The sequence below is a fragment of the Ipomoea triloba genome, chromosome 12, assembly GCF_003576645.1.
Source record: "Ipomoea triloba cultivar NCNSP0323 chromosome 12, ASM357664v1".
Classification (NCBI taxonomy): domain Eukaryota; kingdom Viridiplantae; phylum Streptophyta; class Magnoliopsida; order Solanales; family Convolvulaceae; genus Ipomoea; species Ipomoea triloba.
In genome coordinates this window covers 18,076,797-18,103,393 of record NC_044927.1, presented here as the reverse complement: position 1 = coordinate 18,103,393, position 26,597 = coordinate 18,076,797, and the positions used below count along the sequence as shown (strand labels likewise).

The following is a 26,597-nucleotide window of genomic DNA, read 5'->3' as shown; positions in this document are numbered from 1 at the left end:
TCACTGCTCAGGTAGTTGTTTTATACAGAAAATACACCATCTATACTGAAACCTGAGAACAAGTGGAGACACTCTACAGAAATACTACAACAACCAAGGCATTCAACAGCATCAAACAAGGCAATCCTAAGGACAACTATGGCTTGCCAACGGCGGTGAAACGGTAGTTACCGCTTCTATTGAGATCCTGGACTGAGAACGACCGTCGCCTACTGAGAATAATGTCATCGATTTTTTTCCTCACCGTGATGCTTCATCGTCGAAGCCTAGGGGTTTGAGTGTGGCGGAGATCAAGAAGTTGAAGGAAGAGAGATTTGAGAATGGTAGTGATGAATCGCCGGTCTGTCATGTCTGTTTGGAAGAGTTTTTGGAGGGAGCGAAGATTTCGCCATTGCCCTGCTCTCACGTCTTCCACCATGGCTGCATATCTTCATGGCTGGAAAAATCTGCAAGCTGCCCTATTTGTAGATTTGACGTCGCCAACCATCTAGCAACAACTTAATTATTTCTAGGAATGTAGTGAATATGTTTTAAGAGGTTTTTGAATATTACACTATGTAGCTTTATTTGCATTTCAAGTTTAACTATATATATTTATAACCATAACATAATATAAAAATATTTTAAATTATAGTTATGCACCGCACGAAGAAAATACTAGTATTACATACTCTGAAATAATTGTTGAATATTATATATCTATTCTATTGATCGTATTCGTACCATGCAACATACTAGTTAAAAACTAAAATGTCTTAGCAATTAATTTAGAACAAATTTCAGTTTTAGTCATTTGATTCATTAACACATTTAATTATATATAACCCAAAATCGTAGCTTAAGTCGAAAATGAGCTTCTTTATAATCACATTTAATTATATTTAATCCAAAAGGGTAGCTCAAGCAGAAAATGAACTTCTTCATGGGAATAATCCTAAAGATAACCTGCTCAAACAATAAATCGGACAAAGATAAACCCAAAACACCTCGTGATTTACACTAAAATACATTTAATTATATTATTTTTTTAAAATTTTGTCACATTCGAGTAGTATTTATTTAAATATGACTAATATGTAATTTAATCTGCTCCCATGTATAGTTGCTTCAGTGGCATTTTCAAGTTCAGCAAACCACATTTGTCCTGCATGTTAGAAATTGTGTGGAAGAAATGAAGGCACAATGTATAGGCTGACTTCAACAGCCACAATATAGGCTGCAGCATCTTCATAATATTCTTGGTTTTCTTCACTTGTGTATAAGAATTTGCTGTGTTCTTACATGATCCAAAAAAACCAGACCTCACTTGCTTGCCATATGCTCTACACCAACTCAGCATCAGTTTAAACAAGTTTCTTAGATAACAGCCCTGCTTAATAACCAAAATACAGAAATTAATAGGGAAACAGAAGATCTATTCTAAGCACACTAAAGGCTCCAGGATTTAGGTAAAAAATCGTAGACTGAAACATGCATCAATACTGCCCTATGTACCAAAATTTACAACAGCTATACTTTTGGGGTGACGAGGAAAACCCGCAGCCATGACTCGAGAGTGCACACTGGGTAAACTCCGCTTTGTGAGTCTAGCCGGCAAAAGACCACAAGAAGGTAGCTGACCGGCTCAAACCGGGAGGGGCTGGATTCAAACTCGTGACCTTGCGGTTACAAGTTCGTAATCTTAGCCATCTTAGTTGGGGTTACGCCTTCTTATATACTTTTCTTATATGCTAAAAACATATGGCACCCTCATTGCTCTATATACCCTGCACTCTTCAAATCTGGACAAAGTAACAGCATAGTCCTAGCTGCAAAGTGTAACAGCCTAAAGTTTGAGGATGGTGACTCAAATTGACCAATGAGGTCAAAGGAAAAGCAGAGTAAATAATAAATTCTATGTAGTTTCAGAAACTACATCAAATTCTGAAACATAGAAACAACTCAAGATGCAAATGCAAAGCTCGGGTATGGTGGCTATGGCTCCAATCACCACATAGCCAATGAAGTCACTAACTAATGTTCATTTTCTACAGTTTTGCCCCCTTCTAACATTACAATCTTACTTAAAGAGATCAATGAGATTTCATAATCACATAGTGCAAACAATTTTAATTTCACAGTTTACCTTCATTGCCTGTAGCTTGAATTAGGACACACAATCAAGAAACAAACTACAAGAAATGAAACTGGCCTAAGCTTCTAATTCATGGCACAGGCAAAGCAAATCTTATTGATCATCCAAAATCAGTATTATAAAGTGTTGGTAAAACCCTAGAGACATTTCAGAAAGAAATTGCAATTCACCACCATATCTATAATTGTTGGTAAAACCCTAGAGACAATTCAGAAAGAAAGCAATACTCGTACCTAAACGTAGTAGATCAATAAGAATTTATCAGCAGGACACCCAATTCTTGTGAGTACTGATGAGAGCCGAGAGAAGCCCGGCGGAGGACAATAGAAGCTTCCCAGAAAGCAATCCCTTGCCATCTCGAATATCAGCAACAGCCATTAAAGCATCGGCTAAATCTTGCGCAATCGAAAGCCTCTTCAACACCTTCTTCTCTCTCAATTTTCTTAGCTTCTCCCCATCCGCTAGACGCGCAAGACCACCAACTGCCGCTGTCTCGATATTTGAAACCACACCTGCCTCGTCCTCAGAAATCCTCTGTAGCTCCTTCACCTTCAAGCTCACACTGCCTATGTACCCGATCAGCTCACACCAGGCACTAATTCTCTGCAATTGACTCAAATGTTTCTTGTCGATGANTCACACCAGGCACTAATTCTCTGCAATTGACTCAAATGTTTCTTGTCGATGAGGCCCGCTTTGCCCAGCCAAACAAACTGTTCGACGAAATAGTATAGCCCCTCGCCGCCGTAGGCGATGAGGGCGAGGAAAAAATGCGCGGGGGAAGTGAAGGACAGGCCACGGAAGGCGTTGACGTCTTGCAAGAACTTCCCAAGGCGGAAGGCTTTGCGGCTGACCCCGACGCTGGATTCGAAAGATTTAAGGCGGTCGGTGAGGGGAAGATTGGAAGGGAGGACGGAAGATGCGAGGATGAACTTGGTGGCATAGCGGGAGATTTTGAGCAGTTTGTCGACACCATCGCGTTTGGCTAGGTAGGCTTCGAGGTGGATGAGGAAATCCCGGTTCTTGGGAATCGAAGTCGACGGGACAATTGGAGCCTCTGGGTTTAGCGGAGGAGCGGAGAGAGGTGAAGATTTGGGGTCCATGGTGATGGAGTTTTCTTGATCGATGTGGAAAATGGAAATGGCCTTTCCATTTGCAGTGACAATTTTTGGACTTCTCAGCGACGTTTACTCGGTTTTGCGTGCCAATTTTATATTGCAACGTTTATACGCAACTAGCCATATCTGATTTTTTATTTTTATTTTTATTTTAGGGTACAATGTGAAAACATATAATCCATATTATATTATTATTGATGAGGGATTGAGGGAAAAATAGTTCAATTGCTCAATACTTTCTTCTCAAATTTTTGGGAAAACAAAATACCACCTTCTAACTAAGAATTTGTTTTCCTTCACTTTTGAGAACTTAAGTTCCAATGGAAAACATTTTCCATTCAACCAAACAAGGAAAAAATACATTTTCCTCCACTTCATGGAATCTTTTTCATGGAAAAGATTTTCCATCCAACCAAACACCCCTTTATTTTCCTTTTAAGACTTCAACTAGTGTAGGATTGTGGGTGGGTGCCAACCACAGGGAAAAGTTGAATTTTGTGCCAAACCAATCTTAACTAAGTTGGTCAATTAATTTAGTTGAGGTCATGAGATCGAGCATCAGTGAAGGCAATATTGACTCTTTGTGCTTCAACAAGTTGAGAAAATATAGATGAATAAATACTACAATGTAATAGAGTCAGTAGTACTAAAAAAAACTTATTAACTATAATGACGTATTTGGTTCAGATAATCTTAGATTACTTAGGTAATTTGTTATGTTATATTATCTTATTTGGTTCAAGTAATGAGATTGCGTGGCAATGTTATATTACCTCAAAACTATTGTGGTCATACTGCTGTAATGTTTCAAGGTAATGTAATTGTCTCTATGTTTTTTTAGGTAATCTTAGATCACCTTTAGGGGGCGTTTGGTTCGGGTTATATATAATAACAAAGGTAATATTTGGCTGGTTATACAAAATTTCTATGTTTGGTTAAAGTTATCCAACTTTTCCATGGAATGTTATTTACCCTCTACATCACCTTTTCCCTTAATTTTAGGGGAATGTGATGCCCTTCCTTTTCTTAGGTAATATAACATTCTCTTGCTATTTTACAAAATCGGTCCTACACTTTTCATCAGGTAATGATTTGTTTCTCATTCGCATCTCGCACTGCAGACCTCAATCTACGGTTCTTCCATATCAATCACAGGTAAATACTCTCATATCCTTGGCTCCAAAGCTCCTTTTGCACTCTCCCCAATCTTCTCTGTTAGTTTTTCAATTTCTTTATGAGTCTGTGCGACTCTACAAGTCATTAGAATGGATTAAAGTTTGAATTTTGATCAAAGCTTAGAGTTGTGTTTGTCCGTTGAGTTTTTAAGAGTAGAGGTTGAGTTTAATCAAGAGTTGGGTTTTATTTTCTTTGTATAAATTTTGGCCCATCTGCTATTTTATTTTGGACGAGTTAGAACTAGATTGGAACAAGAAAAAATTGATATTTAACATTAATTTGCTAGTTTTTTATAATTATATTATCCTTGAAATTGTTTATTTGCATAGTAGTCATTTCGAAAGAAACGTACTCTGTATAAAAATGTATTGGAACAATTTATTTTCTTTTTGCGTGGTAAATTTTTCAAGAGATTATTTTCTCTCATCGGTTGTTGTTTGTACAATTGAAAAGCAAACTCCTTGGTTAATAAACTAGTATTTGTCCCGTGCGGTGCACGGACTAAAGTTTATAAGTATTGTTGTAATTTTATGATACTAAGCACAATTAGTTTTATTTAAAATGCAAGTATAACTATACAATATAATATTATATATTTTTAAAAGTTCATTTGTGTTATTATTATGTCTATAACTATAACTATACAATGTAAGTATAACTATACAATATAATATTGTTACGTTAGAATGATAAGAAACATTTGTATTATTATTTGAATTTGAATTTAAAATAATTAAATTATATAGCTAATGTATGTAAATAAAATTTGTAAATAAAAGAAAGAATATGAAATAAGAGATTTTTAGTACACAAAGGTATACAATTTAATGTCTAATTACATTAAATATTAATTTGAAATGTGTAAACAGTAAACGTATTAATACTTTTTAATAGTTGAATAAAAAGAAATGAGTATTATAATGCGGAGGTTTGTAGTGGATGTACATGTGTTTCTAACTATTATTAATTAAAATTTGGGACCTCGTGGACTACTAACTCTTGAAATAGCAAGATATAATTGACCATTACAAACACTGATTTTTAAGTAACAATCCTATATGAGTTAGTGTTTGTCATTAACTATTATTGGTGATCATTACACAATATAGATCTTAAAAATGAGTAGAACCAACGACTTACTCAACCTCAACTACAATATGGATAAAAGTTTACATAATAACAATCTTATAATGGAACACACCAAGACAGAAAATAGAGAAAATGATTATAATTGAATCACACATCAATTATAATTGAACTCCACATACATAAAAAATAAAATAAATAAGTTTTACATAATATATTTATACTTAAAATTTAATAAGACTAATAGTTATTTGTATCATAACATAACAACAATACTTATAATCTTTAGTCCTTGTATTGCATAAAAATTAAAAACATATAAAATATAACTTTTTTATTTAAAATAAATCCTAGCTACTAAAACTATATTCTCAAAAAAAAAAAAAAAAAAAGCTACTAAAACTACATATATTAGTATATACATTCTGTTTTAGCCCAAGCAAGAAGCCCTATCCTAACCCAACCCAACACCATAAAAAGCCCACATATAAAATCAAACTGCCAAACCCTAATCCTACGCAAATCCCACATTTCTGTCTGAAAAAATTTCCTCTACCTTCTCTCTACACTTTAGAAACCACAGCTGCAACTGCACGGTTGAAAATATTTTTTTAAAAAAAAAATTATTTGTCTGGCGAAGTCATCACCTTTTGCTCCAGGATGATAATTCATCTTAATCCTCGATTCTTTTTAACACCGTTTTTTACTTCATTTTTTCCAGTTTTATTTCATATATATATCAACAATACAGCAACACTGTACTGATGGCAAAATCGGCGATCGCTTAGTTACACAGATCAGAACGACAGTGGGAAATAGCCGCTGGAAATACTACAGATCTGACAGTCTCTGAGCTTAGTAAATTAGAGGTAAAAGATGGCATGGAGCGTCACCAAAGACCAGCAGATGTTACCGGAAAGCCAAGTAAACAGCATTTTCTCTTTATTTCCTGTTTGTATACAATATTGTAGACAATCTCTACCCAGTTTGATGAAATTGTTAATTAGGATTATTTATGATTCCTGACACTTCTATTCTTTCTATGAAAATTTCCCATCTTGGTTAATTGTGGGGAATTTAGCGGGAAAATTGGACTGGGTAGGAGCAACCAAGAACAAAGATAAATGTAATTTTTTAAATAATTAATCTATTTTTCTTTGCATGTACATATACACCACGCAAAAGGACTCAATACATTTTAAAAAACAACGGTCTTTAACAGATAAAATAATAAAATCCATAACATCTGCGTAGATAAAATAATAACCCTGCATATTTACATCTCCAAGGGTATAAGTACAAAGTATATTTAAGAATAAAGTAAAAATTAAGTAATAGAAATTATAAAAAGATGTTTCCGTAGTATATTTAACACATACAAAAAAAAATGCCTTCTAAGTAAAAAAACAATATTTAAGAAAGAAGATTAACTCCCTATAATTGGAATATATCATGAGTTTTATTGAATATATCGGAGCAAAAAACTATATTTTTTGTTTAGCTTTACTGTAGTTGAATGGTTTTTTCTAAAAACTAAAATAATTTTTTTTAGCACCAACTGTATTTGATTAGATTATTTGAAATCTCTAGTCTCAAATTTTGACAACTTTTTTTTTACTTTTTATAACATGCTATTTTTGGTGATTTTTTGTATTTACATGCAGAAGTTCTGGCTTATAATTTTTTTTGTTTAAGCCATAATTATTTTAGTAAATTTGTATTCATTTTCTTATTCCAGGTGTCACTTTGGAATTTTTTTAGGATGTAAACTCAACATTTTTAACTTTCCATAAAAGAAACCACTCAGAGTTGCATGATTACAAATTGAAAAAATGTAAAAAATATTTCAATAAGAAGTAGTGACCATATTTGAAATAAGTACAAAGTGTTAGTTGAGCTAAAGGAATGAAATCAGGGATGCCTTTGAACTTTACCTTTATTTGCTTATACAATTTTCCTTTAGCAGCCAATAGTAATTGAGCCCTTGAGCTCATTCATGATTGTTGTATCTTACCTATCAGCCATGAACTGAACTTGGTAGATTAAAATTTAATATCTATTCTAATACTTGCCTATGTTATCATAATTCTTTGTATTTGGAAAATATATGTTCACTATCTCTTTTTACATTGAAAATTGCATTTGGATGATTAATTTAAAAATCTCATGATGTTCTCCTCTTCTGAAATGAACTGTGTATAAAATGACATTCTCCTCTTCTGAAATTAACTGTGTATTTAATGATATTCTCCTCTTCTGAATTATCCTGCTCTCCATCTTTATTAACTTTTTACACAGTTGACTTAATCCCCTACTGATCCTTCCTAAACTTATATATTATATAAAATAAAGTGTTAGTTCAATACACATTAAAAATTGAAAAGGAAGAATGGCAGAAATATAATTTCAGGATTACCACATCTAAGTCATCATCTTCATCCTCTTCCATCATTTTAGAAATAAGATCCTTTCCATCATGCCTATTCAATGAAGCACTATAGGTAGAGACTCATTTGAGAAATAAGATCCTTTTCATGATACCCATTCAATGGAGCACAATAGGTAGACTATTTTGTATGCATGCTCTTTACATTTAAGTAGTCAGAACTACTTGATAGTACTTCATTATATATTGCTTTTTTGTTATATAGATGATGATAGCATAAAAATACCAATTAATATTTTACAGATTATGGCAGGATATCGAATAGAAAGACACATTATAATAAAATTACTAATGAAAAGGATTCTACAGTTGTTTAAAAAAAAGTGATTTTACAGTAATCAAAATTACCAAAACATGTTTAACAATTACCTCTTGATCATGAAAGATTCATTCTTTGCATTTGATAATGTCGCAGTATCTCCTTTCTGCTATTTCTTCATATGTACAGACACATCATAATGTAATTTTCACATCATAATATAATAAAATTACGAATGAAATGTGATTTTACAGTAATCAAAATTACCAAAACATGTTTAACAATTACCTCTTGATCATGAATGATTCATTCTTTACATTTGATAATGTCGCAGTATCTCCTTTCTGCTATTTCTTCATATGTACGGACTCATCTTATAGCACTTGTGGCTTTAAGAGATATTTCTCGACCCATAATGTACAAAGGAGCCATATGGATGCAACTTGGGAGTTCTTCGGTACATTTGCAGTGGATTGAAGACGTCATTTATAGGATTGAGGATTAATGCAAGGGTTGCGGATACCAAAGAGTCCCACAGGAAATCATAAATGTAATCCTTAAATTCATTAATTCAAAAAAATTTGGACTGCTCGGTTCCTTTACTAAAAAAAAAGACTTCTCGTTTACTACGGAGTAATTTTTATGACTCATAAATTGGGAACCATAATCCTAACAATCCATGACAGTACGACACCGTTTCTTTTGGCGGGAAATATTTATCTATTTTATTTACCAAAAAGATTCTGCTTTATTATAGTAGAAGATTGCTAGAAGAGGGTCGTCTTTTAAAGCTTGGTATAATTTTGATTAATGAGCTGCATATGATATTTAGGGTGTGTTTGGTTCGCACATGGGAATCGGAATCAGAATCAGAATGGGTATCAAATAATTGGTAATGGTAATGGGTTTTGGTGAAAGTATTTAGCATGTTTGGTAGTTGGGTGGAATGGGCATGGTTGTAGTAGGCGCTAGTCGGGCGGTAGACTAGCGCCTAAGCGGTCTAGGCGGTACCTAGGCGGTTCTAGGCAGCAACATATAAAAACAAAAAATTAATTCATGTGTGTGGGTGTATGTCATATATTATATTATATATATTATATATATATATATCTCTTACTTCTCTTACTTATATAAATAAATAAACTTAAATATATGTTAATGTTAATATAATAATAAAATTAACAAGGCCGACTCGCTCGAGTTAATTCGGCTAACTCTGCCGAGTTGGGCGAGTTAACTCGATCAAATTCGGCCCAGTCGGCCGCCAACTCGGCCTAATCGGCCGAGTTAGGCGCTAGGCGGCCTCCTATGCGGCCGACCACCTAGGCGGATGCCTAGGGAGCAATTCGCATCGGTCTAGGAGCGCCTAGCGCCTAGGCGGGTGCCTAGGCGGCCTAGGCGGGGATTTTTGCAACAGTGGGAATGTGAATGATTATTAATAGTTGAGGAAGAAATGAGGAAGGAAGATGAAACCCTTATATAATAAGGGTATGGGTTTTGTCATTAATGGGGTATTCCAAACCCATAGTAGCATTCACCAAACCTATCAAACAAACACAAACAATCACTTTCATACCCATTCCTTATGCCTAAACCCATCAACTAAACACACCCTACTTTCTGTTTTTTAGAAACATACTGCACAGTTTCACTTTTCAAACTCTTATCACCATTTTCTTCTTCTCTAGCAACAAGTGGGAGCTAGCAGTAGGTTTTTTTGTTTATTCATTATGTTTTGTATTTGATTTTCTTCCAACTACATGACGCACGATAATGGACCTGCAACAATGAAATTATTTGATTTTCTTAATGAAATTATTTTAAGCAAATATTAGTTTAATTTGTTACACATTTCATTCTTATATCACGATATGGCTCGGTTGCCATTAAGGTAAAAAATGAGATTGCAAGTTGTTGTCCTCATTTTTGCACATAAAGATGATGGAAAGCATGTTCAATATGCTTATGTTTCTTGCTATGGCATTAGTATTTTGAAGAAGAAAGTTTAGGAGAAGCATGTCATATGCCGATCAAATAACATCTAGACATAATATTCGATCTTTGAATTTACATAAAATGGTCTTTGAAAGTGATATACAATATGCTGATAATTGTAGAATGGATAGGATAGCATTAGCTAAATTATGTGATTTGCTAAGGACCCATGGTAACTTGAAAGATAGTAGGAATGCAACAATCAATGAGATGGTGATTTTTTCTCTTCTTATAGTTGCACATAATATAAAGAATATAGTACTTAAATGTGAAACAACTAGATCTGGTGAGACTGTTAGTAGACAATTTCATGTTGTTTTGAACTCTATTTTGAGACTACACAACATGCACCTTAGAAAACCATAATCGATACCAGATAATTCAACAGATGAGATGTAGAAGTGGTTTAAGGTACCCCTATACTCTTTTCAAAAATAATTAATAAGTTTATTATCTAATTATAACTAAATCATTTATTAACAAATGGTTATATTTCATTAGAATTTAGGGTTGCTTGGATGCATTAGATGGAGCCTTTATAAAAGTCAATGTTAAAACAATTGACAAACCTAGGTATCGAACCAGAAAATGTGAAATTGCCACAAATGTCTTAGGTGCTTGCACTCCAGACATGTAATTCATCTATGTATGTATTGTCAGGTTGGGAAGTATCTGCGGCAGATGGTAGAATTTTGAGGGATGCAATAAGTAGAAGAAATAGTTTAAGGGTTCCTCAAGGTAATAATTTTTTAAAATATAAATATCATAAGATTTTAATGAATGAAAAAAATTTCCTTAGGTATTAATAAATTTCTTAAACTGAAACATGTCTAGGAAATTAAATTACTACTTGTGTGATGCTGGATATGCAAATGGGGATGGATTTTTGGCACCATATAGAGGTCAACGGTACCACTTAAATGAATGGAGGTAAGGCTATCAACCTACAACAACCAATGAGTATTTCAACATGAAACACTCTCAACAGTCTCAAGCAAGAAATTACATTGAGAGGTGCTTTGGCATATTAAGGACTTGATGGGCTATCTTAAGAGACAACTCATTTTATCTAGTTAAAACTCAATGTAGGATTATTTATGTCTATTGCATTCTCCACAATTTCATTAGGTCTGAAATGCATATTGATTCTATAGAGATTGGATTTGGTCAAATTGAGTGCAATAATTTTCAATATGAAGAAGATGATGAAGACTTGATAAGGCATTATGAAACTAGTTATGCTTGGACTAAATGGACAAACAAACTTGCACATGAGATGTTTACTACTTGGCAGGCTAAACAACATTGATCTTCTTCTAGAAATACAACTTTTTGTTATCATTTTAGTTGTAATTGAAGAAAAATTGCAAACTGAATTTTATTTGATATGCACTGTTGTATTTTTGAAGAAAAATTGCAAATTGATTTGATATGCATTGCTGTATTTTTGAAGTATTCCAAATTGAATTTCATTGAATATTTTGTTTCATTCAATGGCTTTCTTGCTATATTTTGATATGCTAACTACATATTACAAAAATATGATCAGTTATATTCGATTTGTTGTTATTATTTGATTTTATTTTTATAGTGGTAATGGAAGGAAAAAGTACTGCAATTAGAAGAAGGAATTCTACTACTAATAGACAATGGACAAAACAAGAAGATACAACACTAGTCGATTGCCTTGTTGAAATAGCAAATGACCCACTTTAAAAGGAGAAAATGGATTCAAGACGAAATATTTGTTGTGCCTGGAAAAGATGCTGCATCTAAGGTTTCGGGAACAAATATCAAGGCAATCCCCCACATTAAATCTAGGTATAAGCTATTGAAGAAGCACTTCCTTACCATTAAAGATTGCTTAACAAAGGTAGTGGATTTGATTGGAATGATATTGAGAAATGTGTTACTGTCACCAAAGATGTCTTTGATGAATGGGTTAAAGTTAAGTGAAATTCAATTTGCTTAATTACATTGAGAAATGTGGTACAATTATTGTTAACTAATTTATCTTTCTTTTTTATTTTATTTTATTTTATTTTAGAGTCATTCTAATGTAGTTGGTTTAAGAAACAAAGAATTTCCTCACTTTGATAGCTTGGTGCATGTTTGGGAAAGTGATTATGCAACAATAATTGCTGTAGAAACTCCAGTTGATGTAGTGTAGAAAATAGAGAAAGAAAAAGATGATGAAGTTGATCTTACTAATGATGAACATGAGGAATGAGAGGAGGGAAGAGGAGAAAGAGAAGTTGATTAAACTGAGTCATTTGTTTGGCCACCTACTAAAATCAATCAACGCACAAAACAAGCTAGTAACAGGAAAAGGTCTAGAAGTGGTGATGGATTGAATGACTTAGTAGTTGAGATGCATGAATATGTAGGTGCCGGTGGTTACAAGGAAGCTAATGAGCAAATCAAAGACATAGCAACATACTTTAAGAAAGAAGTTGAGAAAGCTGATAGAAAGATGAAGATATTTGAAGAAATCATCAAATTGCCTGGATTTTAAAGGCAAAAAGTCATAGAAGCTGGTGAGCATATTTTAAAAAATGTGCACAAGATTGATACCTTATTTGCTTTGCCTAATGAGTTTAGGAGGGATTATGTAATGAAGCAGTTGTATGAGGTCAGCCTATACACACCAAGCTTTGACTTTCATGGTGGAAACGATGCATAAGAAGTACGATGAAGGTTGTTTGGGTTTTTTTTTTACTCGATGCATGACTTTGATGGTGGCATTATTATTTTAAGAATTGACTACCATTCGAATGATGATATTAGAGTCATTTCCATTTTTGGTCCTACTGTTATTGGGGCATTGCCAATTTTAGTCCACTTCATTAATTTTTGCCACATTACGGCCAGTCTTATTTAGTTCTTGCCACTTTTAGTCCACCGTTAAAATTTTCGTCAAATAACCGTCCAAAATAGGGATATTTTGGTCTTTTCATACTTTGATCATCTCCTTTACCCTTTGCAGTGGTCTTCTTTACACATTTTCATCCAATGAAGAGGTTCGACGAAAGCCATGGCTTTGTAATGTGGCTCACATGGCTTCCGCTGGACCTCTTCATTGGATGAAAATGTGTAAGGAAAACCACTGCAAAGGGTCAAGGAGATGACCAAAGCATAAAAAGACCAAAAATACCCCTGTTTTAGACGACATTTGACAAAAATTTTAACGGTGGACTAAAAGTGGCAAGGACTAAATAAGACTGAACGTAGTGTGGCAAAAATTAATGAAGTGGACTAAAATTGACAATGCCGCAATAACAGTAGGACCAAAAATGGAAATGACTCATGATATTATTTAATGTAAATGGTTTAGAAGTTAGGCTTCTTTTGTGAATGAAAAACAGGGCTGCTAATTATATTTTTGCTTTAGTATTGGTAGCAATATATGTATAGAAAACATGTGACTATATATATGAGTCATTTTTCTAAACTTACTCCTACTGCAAAAATGGTATTTAGCTGTTAATTGTGAATATGTATTTTTTGTGCTATTAAAATTGATTACAGATTCCCACTTCAACCTTTTCTTTTCTTTTCTAGTTTTGATTTGTAATAGGATCTAGTAATTAGCTTTATATATATGATCAGCTTTTCTTCAAATAATAGGATCAATATGTTTCTTTCTTCAGATACATGAGTATAAATGAATTCTTTGAAACTCTAGTATCATCGAATCAACAAATAACTAATTATTAAGTTGGGGATAAAAACATTATATTGTAGCAGTTTGACACATTTTTGTGATTGCAAGGTGATTTGTAATATGAGGGTATTAAGATAAAATAATCATTATATCATAAACAACAATTCATCAGCCAAACAGGTTTTACCAAACACAAGAATGTAACATTCCCAGTAATCTAACATACCCAACAATCTAACATTACCTAAGGTAATCTAACATTCTAGTGTTTGGTTGACGGAATTTTAAATTATCTCTAGGAAGGTAATGTGAGATTTTAAGAATGTAAGATCAACTCATGTGTTCAGTTTATATTGTGAAATATAATATTACATTGTTTGGTTAAGGGTTATATTTTAGGTTATATGGATCAATTTACTATAATGACCTCAATAATATATATATATATATATATATATATATATATATATATATATATATATATATATATNTATATATATATATATATATATATATATATATATATATATATATATATATATATATATATATATATATATATATATATATAATCAGTTCTCGTGCGATTGGAGTGCTCATTTGCGGTTGTGCAGTGAGAGGAGAGCCATTGATCTTGCCAAAATCAACGTCCAGGATTAACAACGTTTAAAAGAACGTGGTGGAAATTCGGTCATTTTCATATGGGTCAAACTTAAGGTGCGTAGGGTTTGTGCTTAAGGTGCGTAGGTCTTGTGCTTAAGGTGTGTCGTGTTTATTCTTCAAAACTGGAACAGACCTATCCACATAACTAGCGGGCTAAGGTGGCCCGTCACCTAGTGCCTCAAGAAGAATGCGGTAGATGTAAGAAATAAAACTGAACTGAAGTATATAAAACATAGGATCTAACCTCCAGCCATAGCTTTAGATTGATGAAGATCGTGTAATCACGGGACTACTGCAACAGAATAACAACACTGTTTCTCTCACTTTCTCAACTCTCTCTTTGATGGTGTAGAGAATGAATGATCAAGCAGTGAGAGGACCAATGACTCTTATTTATACTAACCATATGCCATCAATATGGTAATGTATCCCTCCCCAATTATACTTCCAATCACAATTATTATTTACCTTAATTAATAGAAGTTGATATGGAAGTTATGCACCATATAATTATATTACCTATATTATAATATAATCTAATATTGGTAAGTGTTACATTCTCCCACTTGGTGCAAAACTCCATAACCCTAAAACCAGTAAACACCAACCATAGTGATATGTCCTCCTTAAAACGAGTAGCATCCATTATGATTAAATGCAAATTGACTTTGGGCACTTAATTTTGGGAAACTTAATGAAACAAACCCTATGTTTATTTCAGGTCCAACTAAAGTACATTATCTCAATAAAATAAAGGTGTACAAACTTAAATGAGATAAATGTCTGAAAGTAAAAGAATTTCATTAAAATTGAATACTGAATGTATATACAAATTACAAAGTGGGCGAAAGCCTCATTTCTTTCACTAGATCCTTGAATTTAACTGAAGGCATGCATTTAGTCAAGGAATATAGTAACATCAACTCAGTATTAATGCGTTCAATGACTTATAACTTTTATTCTTGACACGCTGCCTAATGGCTGGGAACTTTATGTCGATGTGCTTAATTCGACTCCCACTATTGCCAAACTTAGCTAGGACGACTGTAGTTGAGTTGCCATAATAGACTTTCAACGGCTTCGATATAGAGTTCATAACTCTAAGCCTAGAGATGAAATTCTCGAACCACACACCTTGTGAAGTGGCCTCGTAACAGGAAACGAACTCGGCTTCCATGGTAGAAGTAGTTATTAAAGATTGTTTAACCTCTTCTTCACGATATAGCCCCACTGGCCATGATAAAGATGTACCCCGAAGTTGATCACAGCCAGCGTAGTTCGTATTAGAATAACCGACAACATCTAGGATGTCCGTCTGCCTAAACCCAAGCACGTAACTATTAGTTTCTTTTAGATACCTCAAAACTCTCTTTGAGATGAATTATTTCACATCACGAAGCATCCCTTATCATTGGTGACAAGAAATCATATTTTACTCCCACGACCTTCTAGTATATACAATATTAAGAGGATTTTCAACAAAACCAAATGAAAAAAATAACCCCATCAAACTTGATATACCATTGACATGAGACTTGTTTTAGACCGTATATGGATTTCTTACATACTAAATTCTCACCACCCCTAGAAGAGAAACCTTGAGGTTATTTCATATAAACCTTCTCTTCTAGATCACTATTAAGAAAGACAGTTTTCATATCCATTTGTTGCAACTAGAGGTTAAAATGTGCAACTAAAGCCAGAATGACTCGAAGTGAATCTTCCTTTGATACAGGAGAAAAAGTTTTCTTGTAATCGATTCCTTCCTTTTGAGTAAATCCCTTCGCAACAAGTCGGGCCTTGTATCTCTCAATATTGCCTAATGAATCTCTTTTGGTCTTAAAGGCGACCCATTTACAGCCAATAGCCTTGGCCCCAGTAGGCAATTCAACAAGTTCCCACACCCCATTGCTCTTCATGGAATTCATGGCTTCAAACCATAAGTCCAACTGTGCACAATTTTTGAGAAAACGTTTCAGGATCATTTTCAGCTCCTATGTCAGATTCTTGTAGATACAAAACATAATAACAGCTCGTGGAATCTCAACAGTAGGTGGTATATCTGCAGACAGAACTGAAAGGGCACTGCGGATAAGGACAACACCACTAGATGACGTAGAAAGTTGAGAGCGAGTATGATCAATTGAAAGAACGAAGTCCTTAAATCGATCACTCCCACTAATTAAGTCATCTTCAAGAAACTTATCATTTCTTGATTCCACTACCCTAGTAGTATGAGATGGACAATGAAACCTATAACCCTTAGAATATTGTGCAATAAAGAAAGCACCAATGGTCTTTGGGTTAAGTTCCTTTTCGTGTGGGTTATAAATCCCCACCTCAGGCGGACATCCCTAAACACGCATATGTTGCAAACTCTGTTTCCAACCTTTGAATAACTCAAACGGCGTCTTAGAGATAGCCTTGGTTGGAACACAATTTAATATATACGTTGCCGCCTCAAGTGCTTCAGTCCACAATGACTTAAGAAACTTAGAGTTGCTTAGCATACTCCGCACCATATCCAGAAAGGTCATGTTCCTTCTTTCAGCTAGACCGTATGCTCTTGAAGAAACTTAGCAAATGAGACCAGGTGCTTGTCCATTTTTTTTTAGTGTATTTACCCTAATATTCACCACCCCTATCAGATCTAACTATGTGTATTTTCTTGTTACATTGGTTTTTAGCTTCAGCTTTAAATGATTTAAAGGAACCAATGCTTCAAGCTTATGCTTAAGTAAACACACATACAAAAATCGTGAAAAGTCATTAATGAAAGTGATGAAGATTTTCTGACCGGATATTGTCATATGTCAGTATGAAAAATTTCCAACAATGTTGTACTCCTAGTGGCACCTTTCTTTGACTTGTTTGTCTACTTACCCTTAATGCAGCCAATGCAAGTCTCAAAGTCAGTGTAGTTTAGAGTAAAAAATACTCCATTTACCAACCTTTTTATACACTCAAGGGAGATATGATTTAATCTCCGATGCCATAACATTGAGAAATTGTTGTTAATACTGCATTGTTGTTTTGGATATGCAAAGAATTATAAACTGAAGCATTCTTTAAGTTAAGACGAAAGAGACCATAAGACAATGTACCAGTACCAACACAAGGAAAAAAAATTGCGAAATAACTTGAAATATTTTTATTAAATTCAAAAAAACGAAGGGTACAAGTCTTAAAAACTGAAATTAAGTTCCTTTGATAAGCTAGGAACATACAATGTCTCGTCTACGTCAAAACAATCCAAAACTAGAATGCAAACTCTGACAGCTTCTACTGGTGACTCAATCTTATTTCCAGAGAAGATGCTACACTCAGTTCTCTTCGGCTGCCTCAGTCTTGTCATATCCTGCAAGGAGTTTGCAATGCGGATTAACTTGTGACATATTGGATTTGAAATGTATAAAAGAAGAGGAAATATTACCTTTCTTGGACATCCACTTCTTAAACATGATACAATCTTTCTTCATGTGTCCCTTCTTTTTACAAAAGAAACACTTTTGTATCTTCTTTATGTAAGCTTTTGGGGTCAGTTTCCCCTTTGTTGCTGCAGTGAATCCCTTAGCTTTCCCAGATTTTCCTTTAGGCTTTGCTGTGGCCAACATAGCAGTCTCCCCAACCTCTTCACTAAGCCTTTCTTCCTCTTGTGCACACATGGTTATCAACTCATTGATAGTCCAGTTGTCTTGATGTGTCTTGTAGGAAATCTTAAAGGGGCTATAGTGTTGAGGGAGGGTGTTGAGTGCAAAATGCACAACAAAGGTATCCGGTAAAATTATTCCCAGCTTCTTCAATTGCGCTGCAATATCCCTGACTTTCATGATGTGTTTGCGCGTGCCCTTGACAGTGGAAAGACGAAGACCAACAAACTTCATGATTAGAGTAATTGCCAAAGCTTTATTTGATGTAGCATATTGGTTATCAATAGCTTTGAACAAGGGTTCGACTTTATCAAAATGGTCAACTGAGCCACGAATACTTCTTGGAATTCGTGTCTTAATGAAATACACACACAACCGATTGGACCTAGTCCATTGTGCGTGAAATTTCTTTTCATCCTCAGTGCTATCATCAGTGATAGGAGGAGGCTCTTTATTTTGAATAGCGAAATCCATCTCTATCAACCCTAAGTGTAGGAGAACAACGTCTTTCCACTCTTGGTGATTTTCATCGCTTAGCATAGGAACGTCAATCATTATTGTGTTTTGAGTTGTGATTTGAGTAGGTTCTGTAAAGAATAACAAATGCTTAGTTAGAATTTTTTCGAGGCTCAAAATAGAGAGAGAGTAACTGAAGTACATAATACTACCAATGTAAATTATGTAAAAGATAAATTCATATGCTATAAAAATTGCCTGTGGGCTAAATTCTTATGCATAATGAATTTATCAAAACTGAATGGTGGAAACGGAATGGGTACGATTTGGGTATGGTTTTTCCACCCTTAATGACAAGCCTACCAAACTATATGCCGATACATAATCCCTATGGGCAAATTATGATCATAGTTTAGTATTTCATCCTAATTAACCCTGCAAATATAACAAAATTGCCTGTGGGCTAAATTTTGTCATATAACGCAGAGTTAACTACAAGGTTCTTACCTAAACTTTATGTGATTAATAATACTTAATATGTAATTTCAGTAAATTAAAGATGCTGTGGCTACTCTTTAATTGACTAAAATTAAATATATAATCACAATGGTAAGGGTATTTAAAACCTAATCAAACAAATTAAACCAAAACATGATTAACAATCCTTAGGTATACTCCCAGGAAAGTTGGTTGGTGCTAAGGCGCCATTAAAAACCAACTCCTTAGACAGAGTAGCGTCGCAAGGGGACTAGTAGCAATATGGCTGAAGGCACTATGGCAGTTTCAGCCAGCAAGGCGTTTTAAGCCAGGGCCATAGAACTAGTGTTCCTCCCCAAGAAACTTCCCTAATTCATGTGTTCTCATATTTGAAGTAAAATCGTTTGGTTGATCTAAGAATATAGATTCCCTTAAGGATAAGGCTTTAGAAATAGGGTGAACTATCTTTTTAAGATGTTTTAATGTGCTTGAAATAGCACAAGCGGAGTAAAATTGAAAGAGTACAATAATATGCTTAATCTATCCTTAAAAGGCACTAAATTCACCTAAAAGGCACTAAAACATGCATAATAAGCATATAATTCAGTCCTAAAAGGCTCTAAATTTATCCTTAAAGAACATGCTTTTCTAAAAGCATAATTATAACAGTCAAATAATCATTGCAATTAAATGTACAATTAGCATGCTCAGATTATGCATATTATCAACTCATACTCCAAAATTAAATTGCAATACTTAAACAATTTAACAACAGCACATTTATTAAATTAAAATTCAACTACACAAGCTCAAAATGAATAAGCTCAAATTGAATTATAATCTAATAAAATTTGATTTGGAAGAATTAGTAAGGAGCTTAATTAAATTTGATGATAAAAGATAAGCCCAGAACCTTTGAAAAAAAAAAATAAATAAATAGGCCCATCTTGTTTAATTAATTAAGCCCAGCAGTAAAATGGGTCCAGACTTTAAATTTAAATGGATCCAAAATTTACAACAAGTCTAGATGCCATAAATAACTTAAATGGGTCCATAAAAGTTTAAAGTCCAGCCCATCTAACTAATTCCATTCCATCAGCAATTTATTATTTAATCAAACCAAAGCCTAAAACCTAGCTGCCTTCTCCTTCTATAGTTCTTAAAATTTATCCGCAGCCAAACCAGAGTGATGCCGAACGAGAGGGATGGAAGCGTGTCAAGGTCGCCTGTCCATTTCCGCAGCTAGATTCTCCAGTGATGTCTCCACCACCGGAAACCCAGCCTCGCCGTCGGCTCCCTTCGCCGGAGATCCGTGACCGGATCGTTTCCCCAAGGCGCCGATGAGACTGCCAATGCAGCCACCACCTCTAGTTTTGCCACCTCTACACCATCATCTCCTCCATCGGTCACCGGAGAACGATGAATCGGAGGCTAAAGTTCGCGAATAAATTCGGTATTTTCTCCATAGGATGTTAGCAGTAAGGCAGTAGGTTTGTTTATAAATTTATTTCAAAAATTGTTCATTTATATTTCGAAAAAAAAAATTATGGAGAGATTTGTATACATATATAAAGTCAATATATATATATATATATATACATACATTGTCAAATCAATATATGGATATCTCAGGCATATATACATACAAATTAATCAACCAAGCAGAGGTTTCTTTTAATTTACTTTTCCAGAAATTTTCCATGTATATATTTAATCCAGTATGCATATGTTCATATAGAATCCAATATATATATATATTGAAAAGAACATATACACAGTATATACATAATTTTCCAGAATTTATTATTTTATCCTAAGTAAATATACATATGCGAAACCAAATATATATGTACATACTTGAAAAACAGCAAGCATGAATATATTCAGATTTGCATACATATTCAAACAAATAACTAGGCAGAGATTATATTTTGCTCTGATACCAACTGTAAGAAATAAAACTGAACTGAAGTATATAAAACATAGGATCTAACCTCCAGCCATAGCTTTAGATTGATGAAGATCGTGTAATCACGGGACTACTGCAACAGAGTAACAACACTGTTTCTCTCACTTTCTCAACTCTCTCTTTGATGGTGTAGAGAATGAATGATCAAGCAGTGAGAGGACCAAGGGCTCTTATTTATACTAACCATATGCCATCAATATGGTAATGTATCCCTCCCCAATTATACTTCCAATCACAATTATTATTTACCTTAATTGACAGAAGTTGATACGGAAGTTATGCACCATATAATTATATTACCTATATTATAATATAATCTAATATTGGTAAATGTTACAGTAGAGGGTAACGTGCACTCCTTTCCCGCCACCCTTCTCCCTTTTGAACTAAGGGGCTTGAGTGAGTGGTCTACCAGACCCCTAGCTTAGGCCCTCAAGAACAGAACTTTTGAACTGAGGGTTTGCCAGACCTCTAGTTTAGACCCTCAAGAACAAAACTTTTGAACAAAACGTAAGGTGCGTCATTTTAACACTTAAGGTGCGTTGTTCTAACACTTAAGGTGCATCTTTTTATCAAAGGTGCGCCATTGTTATAAATTGAAGGTGCACGATGTTAATACATAAGGTGCGTCATTTTAACACTTAAGGTACGTTGTTCTAACACTTAAGGTGCGTGTTTCTATCACTTAAGGTGCGCTATTTTTAGCTTATACTTCTTTCTTCCAAACACACATTTTTTTAAAAATTTTCATTGATTTGAGTCGTTGATCTAGATTTGATCAACAACTCAAATCTAACCGCATGATAGCACCTAGGAGCATCCCCGCACTCGAACTCACCCCTATATGTGTGTGTGTGTGTGTATTTATTTATTTATTTATTTATATGTATGTGTATATCAATGATTAAATAAATTAAAAATATATATATAAATATACACACATGTATATTTGATTATATAAACATATATTTACTTCTTTATTATTATTATTATTATTATTATTATTATTATTATTATTATTATTATTATCGTTATCGTTATCGTTATCATTATGAGGATTAGTTAACAAGGGCAAAGTTAAAATAATTCAATTTAATCTAAGATTACTTAAGAAAATGGGAGTAATCACATTACCTTGAAACATTACAGCTACATCAGCTTTAAAGTGATATAACATTGCCAGGTAATCTTATAACTTTAACCAAACAAGGTAATATAACATTACCAGACTCATATTACCTAGGTAATATAAGATTACCTGAAACGAATGCCCAACTTTGCCCTTCCCTTTTACCTAATCCTAACTTTGCCCTTCCCTTTTACCTAATCCTTAATCATCTTCTTCATCATCATCATCTAATAAATATACGTTTATACAATCAAATATACATATATGTATTTTTATATATATATTTTTAATATTTAAGCATTGATATACATTCAAAAAGCAAACATATCAGATCAACTTTTTTTTTATAAAAAAAAACACATTGACATTTTCATAATTGTCACCAACTTTATTATGCAAACTTGAACACTAAAATATGCAATTCTTACACTTTTTTTCAAGTTTGCACATTTAGTATTAACATTTTGCATATTTAATATTAAAAGATCGCACTTGCAAAAATGCGAATGTGCATTGCTGAAGAAACACTTGCGTGCATAGGGTGAACTGTCAAAAGATATTTATATGTTAAAACGGAAAGTCTGTGACTCCCCGAGTGTCGGTCTCGAAGGAGGGACGTGGAGGTGTGTCAAGCGTTCGGGAGTTTACTTGATTGGATCATGCATAGGATTCGAGTGTGGTGAAGGGTGGATTTGTGAGTGAGAGTAGTTCATTTAGTTGGTTTGAGTGCAAGAGAGTAGTAAAGTAAAAGTGATTTTGTGAATATGTAAAAGGGGTAGGGATTGGATAGTGTTTATGAATATTGCGTAGTGGAGTGTCTAAGGTCAAGGATTAGGATTGCTAGGATATTGTCTATTTAAGAGTGTGTTGTCTTAGTCCTTTTCCACCTTGTGTACTAAGGCTTCTTTGACTTAGGAGTGCCTTCAAGCATCCAAAGTTCTAAGAGGAATTTCATCAAACACTTTAGCTACACACTATCCTACTATTCTTAAGAAGTCCATAGGAACTATGATTGTGTCAAGCTTCAAATCCTAACTCTAATCAAAGACATGAAAGAGTCAAGAGCTCAATCTCTCATCTAGATTGGCCAAATCCAAACAAGATCTCATCAAAACAACAATCAATAGACAAGAATAGATAATCTATCAACACAAAATCATAGATCCAAGATATAGAGATAAGATCATCACACAAACAATATTCAATCACACAATCCAAATCCCTAGACTAAACTAGCTACTCATAATATGAAATGCAAGCAAAAGCTAATTTAATCCAAGAACAAGATAGCTAAAATTATAGAAATGAAATAGAGATCACCTAGAGAGAAGAAGATCTTCAATCCAAGCTTGTTGTCTTGCTACAATGGAGATTGATCTAATCTAAAAAGCTAAGAAAAATGGAGAAAGTTCTCCAAAAGAAAAACTAAGAAAAGGAAAACTAAATTTCTGGGAACCTCTCTGAAAATTCATCAAAGGGGTTTAAATAGTCTCCGAAATGACAACCCTAGCTGAAATTCGCGCATCACCGTCTGCACGCCTCTCACACGCGTGTGAGCGTGCATGGGAAGCTTCTGGAAAGTTTTCACGCCTGCTCACACGCGTGTGGCCTTCCAGTTTGGTCCTCTGGGGCTCCGCTCTTGCCTGGTTTGCTCTTTAAGCTCAACTTTTGGTCCTTTTTGCTCCCGGGGCTCCTGTTTTACTTCTTTTAAGCTAAAAGTAGCTTCTGTGCATCAGTTAGTGATTTTCAAGCATTTAGGAACATTATTTACCAAGTAAGGATGCTATAGACGCGATGAAACACCCTAAAATGTGCCTGAAATAAGGGTATCTCGGAGTCTTATCAATTGCACTTAGGGTTTCAATTTTAGAGTTTATGATAGAGTTTTTGGTTTTATTTAGTTTAGTGGTTCACTTTTTACAACCACATTGAAGAAAAAATGCCAAAAAGATTTTAACTGGGAGGGGTATAGAATGTCATTTATTTAAAATAATAAGGATAAAGATGAAAAAAAGTTAGGAAGCTACTAGCTTATTTTGAGAGCATTACTAAACAAAGCTTATAGTTTATTAGTAGATTAAAATAAGCTATAAGCTCCTAGATAAGCTCTGTCAAACATAGCCAACCTAAATAATTGTATTTTAATATATTTAATATTTTTTCTAAATAATAATAATAAACAAAAATGTTGAGGACATAAAAAAAGATTGTACCATGGATGATTTGACTTGTCGGAGTGTTAAATGGTAAACCTTGTTTGGAAATTCTATCACTTTGAGTGTTGATGCGAGAACCAATATGAAGATGCTCAGCTACAATATTTGGGCTTGGTTCTAAGTTTTCATTTTCTGAATTGAGAATTTTAAAATGTGTAAGAAATAGTTATATATCTAAACATTACAAAATTATAAAAAAAAATTATAGAAAAAATGTATTAAAAAGAAATGGAATATTGTGTGTGTGTGTGTATGTATATATATATATATATATATATATATATATATATATATATATATATATATAATAGAATTCTCTAGAAGAGGATGAGCATTACAGTGCTCATCCTCACCCTATCTGTCGTATATGTTTCTAGATCAGTCCTCTATGTCTCATTTTTGTAATCTATGTTCGCATTTCCAGACTCCATTTTTACTCTTCTTTGAGTACATATATGAAAATCATACATCTTAACAATGTACTAAGCAGCGAACATCATAGAAGAGGATTAGCATTACAATGCTCATCCTCACCCCTATTTGTCGTATATGTTTCCAGATTAGTCCTCTATGTTCATTTCTGTAATCTATGTTCGCATTTCCAGACTCCATTTTTACTCTTCTTCGAGTACAGATCTGGAAACCATACATGTGTACAATGTATAACCAGCGAACATCATGCATCGAAGAAAAAAAATCAGATGCGAATTTCTTTTTTTTTTTGTGGTGAAAGTTTTTTGAATGTTGAGGACATAAAAAAAGATTGTACTATGGATGATTTGACTTGTCGGAGTGTTAAATGCAACATTTTCTATTAATGTCACTATTAAGTTGTGCAAGTTAATATGCCATTTCTGGCCATTATGTTGTGGTTTAATTTAAAATGGAAGTAACGGTTTCCGTTACTTAGCCTATAATGATGGCACATAGGCTATTTAAACATGGTCCTCCCATTGCTCCTACTACAGCTTCACAAAGTACACCATCTAGTCGCTCAGGAGACAAGTAGTATCATTATAGGCTAAGTAATGGAAACCGTAATTACATAAAGTATAATAAAATCAACCAACAGTAATTTTATTATATTTATGTAAATAGTCAAGATAAAGATCAAATCATATTTCTTACCTACAAGGATTGAGAAAAGGAACATGGTTTGATAGTTTTATCATAAGCTTGTAGATGGATCTAATTGAATAAAACTTTAGCCCACATGTAAGTTTTATGTCACTAGATTCTTCTATCACTTTGATAATAATTTTATCATAAATTTTAGTTGAGTCTAATTGAATAAAACTTTAGCCCACATGCAAGTTTTATGTCACTAGATTCTTCTATTTGATTATCATAAAGTCTCAGTTGAGTCTAATTGAATAAATTTTTAGCCTACAGGCAAGTTTTATGTCACTATAATCTTCTGTTTAAATTGATGATCAAGATAAAATTTTATCATTCCACTCTTTTTAGAATTTATAACTTTAATGTTAGTTATAATTCTATGAGGCATCAGTTGCAGTGGCAACACATGTATTTTGTTAATCTCCAAAACTTTAGTAACTTGAAATTGTTACTGTAAGTGGCTTACTTAGTTTTTCAGCCCAACCACAGTAGATCTTTTTGAAGTTTGGACATGATATACTTTTGGATCCTTATATTGGAAGTGTACATATCTAGCCAAATTTCAAGTAGAGCAATTTAATTTGTTCAAGTAGTTGGAAATTGTGTCTGTACATATTTAGCATGTCCAACTATGGTGGGGAATTATATTCCTTGTTAAATTAGTTGGACATGAGGATCATTAGTGTGTATGTATATCAATTATACAATGCTTAAGAATGACTTGAACAGTGGGAGTAATGGCTTGACTAGTGGGAGTGGTCATTTGATCATTAAGATATCCCATTTCAAGATTGTTCCATCACTTCAAGGATAAGACAGCTTGCCTTGTTAATTATAAGATCAATAATTCAAATTGTTTGAACTACAAGTTGTGCAACATATTTATGAAAATGTTGTAACAACATTAATAGTTTTTATTTTAACAATGACATGAAGTTTATGGTGAACTATCATGAGTTGGATTCTTTAGCATTTATTGGAGTTTTTCGTCTCATCAAATTGATCCTAGGTCATTAAGATTTGAAAAGACTCAAAAGTTC

The 26,597-nt window shown here is 33.7% G+C and overlaps 1 protein-coding gene and 1 long non-coding RNA gene across 2 annotated transcripts; one reads left to right on the top strand and one right to left on the bottom strand.

The window, feature by feature from the left end:
* Window positions 1–895: 895 nt before the first annotated feature.
* Window positions 896–3,316, bottom strand: LOC115998092 (peroxisomal membrane protein 11A-like). Its single transcript, XM_031237562.1, has 3 exons — window positions 2,808–3,316; window positions 2,368–2,754; window positions 896–1,369 (listed from the first exon to the last, which is right to left on the bottom strand). Exons 1-2 carry the CDS (start codon window positions 3,235–3,237, stop codon window positions 2,396–2,398), a joined length of 789 nt encoding a protein of 262 aa, XP_031093422.1. The 5' UTR covers window positions 3,238–3,316; the 3' UTR covers window positions 896–1,369; window positions 2,368–2,395.
* Window positions 3,317–6,049: 2,733 nt separating this feature from the next.
* LOC115998665 lies at window positions 6,050–8,932 on the top strand. Its single transcript, XR_004093943.1, has 2 exons — window positions 6,050–6,438; window positions 8,554–8,932. It is a non-coding gene; the product is annotated as an uncharacterized LOC115998665 (long non-coding RNA).
* The last annotated feature ends 17,665 nt before the right edge of the window (window positions 8,933–26,597 follow it).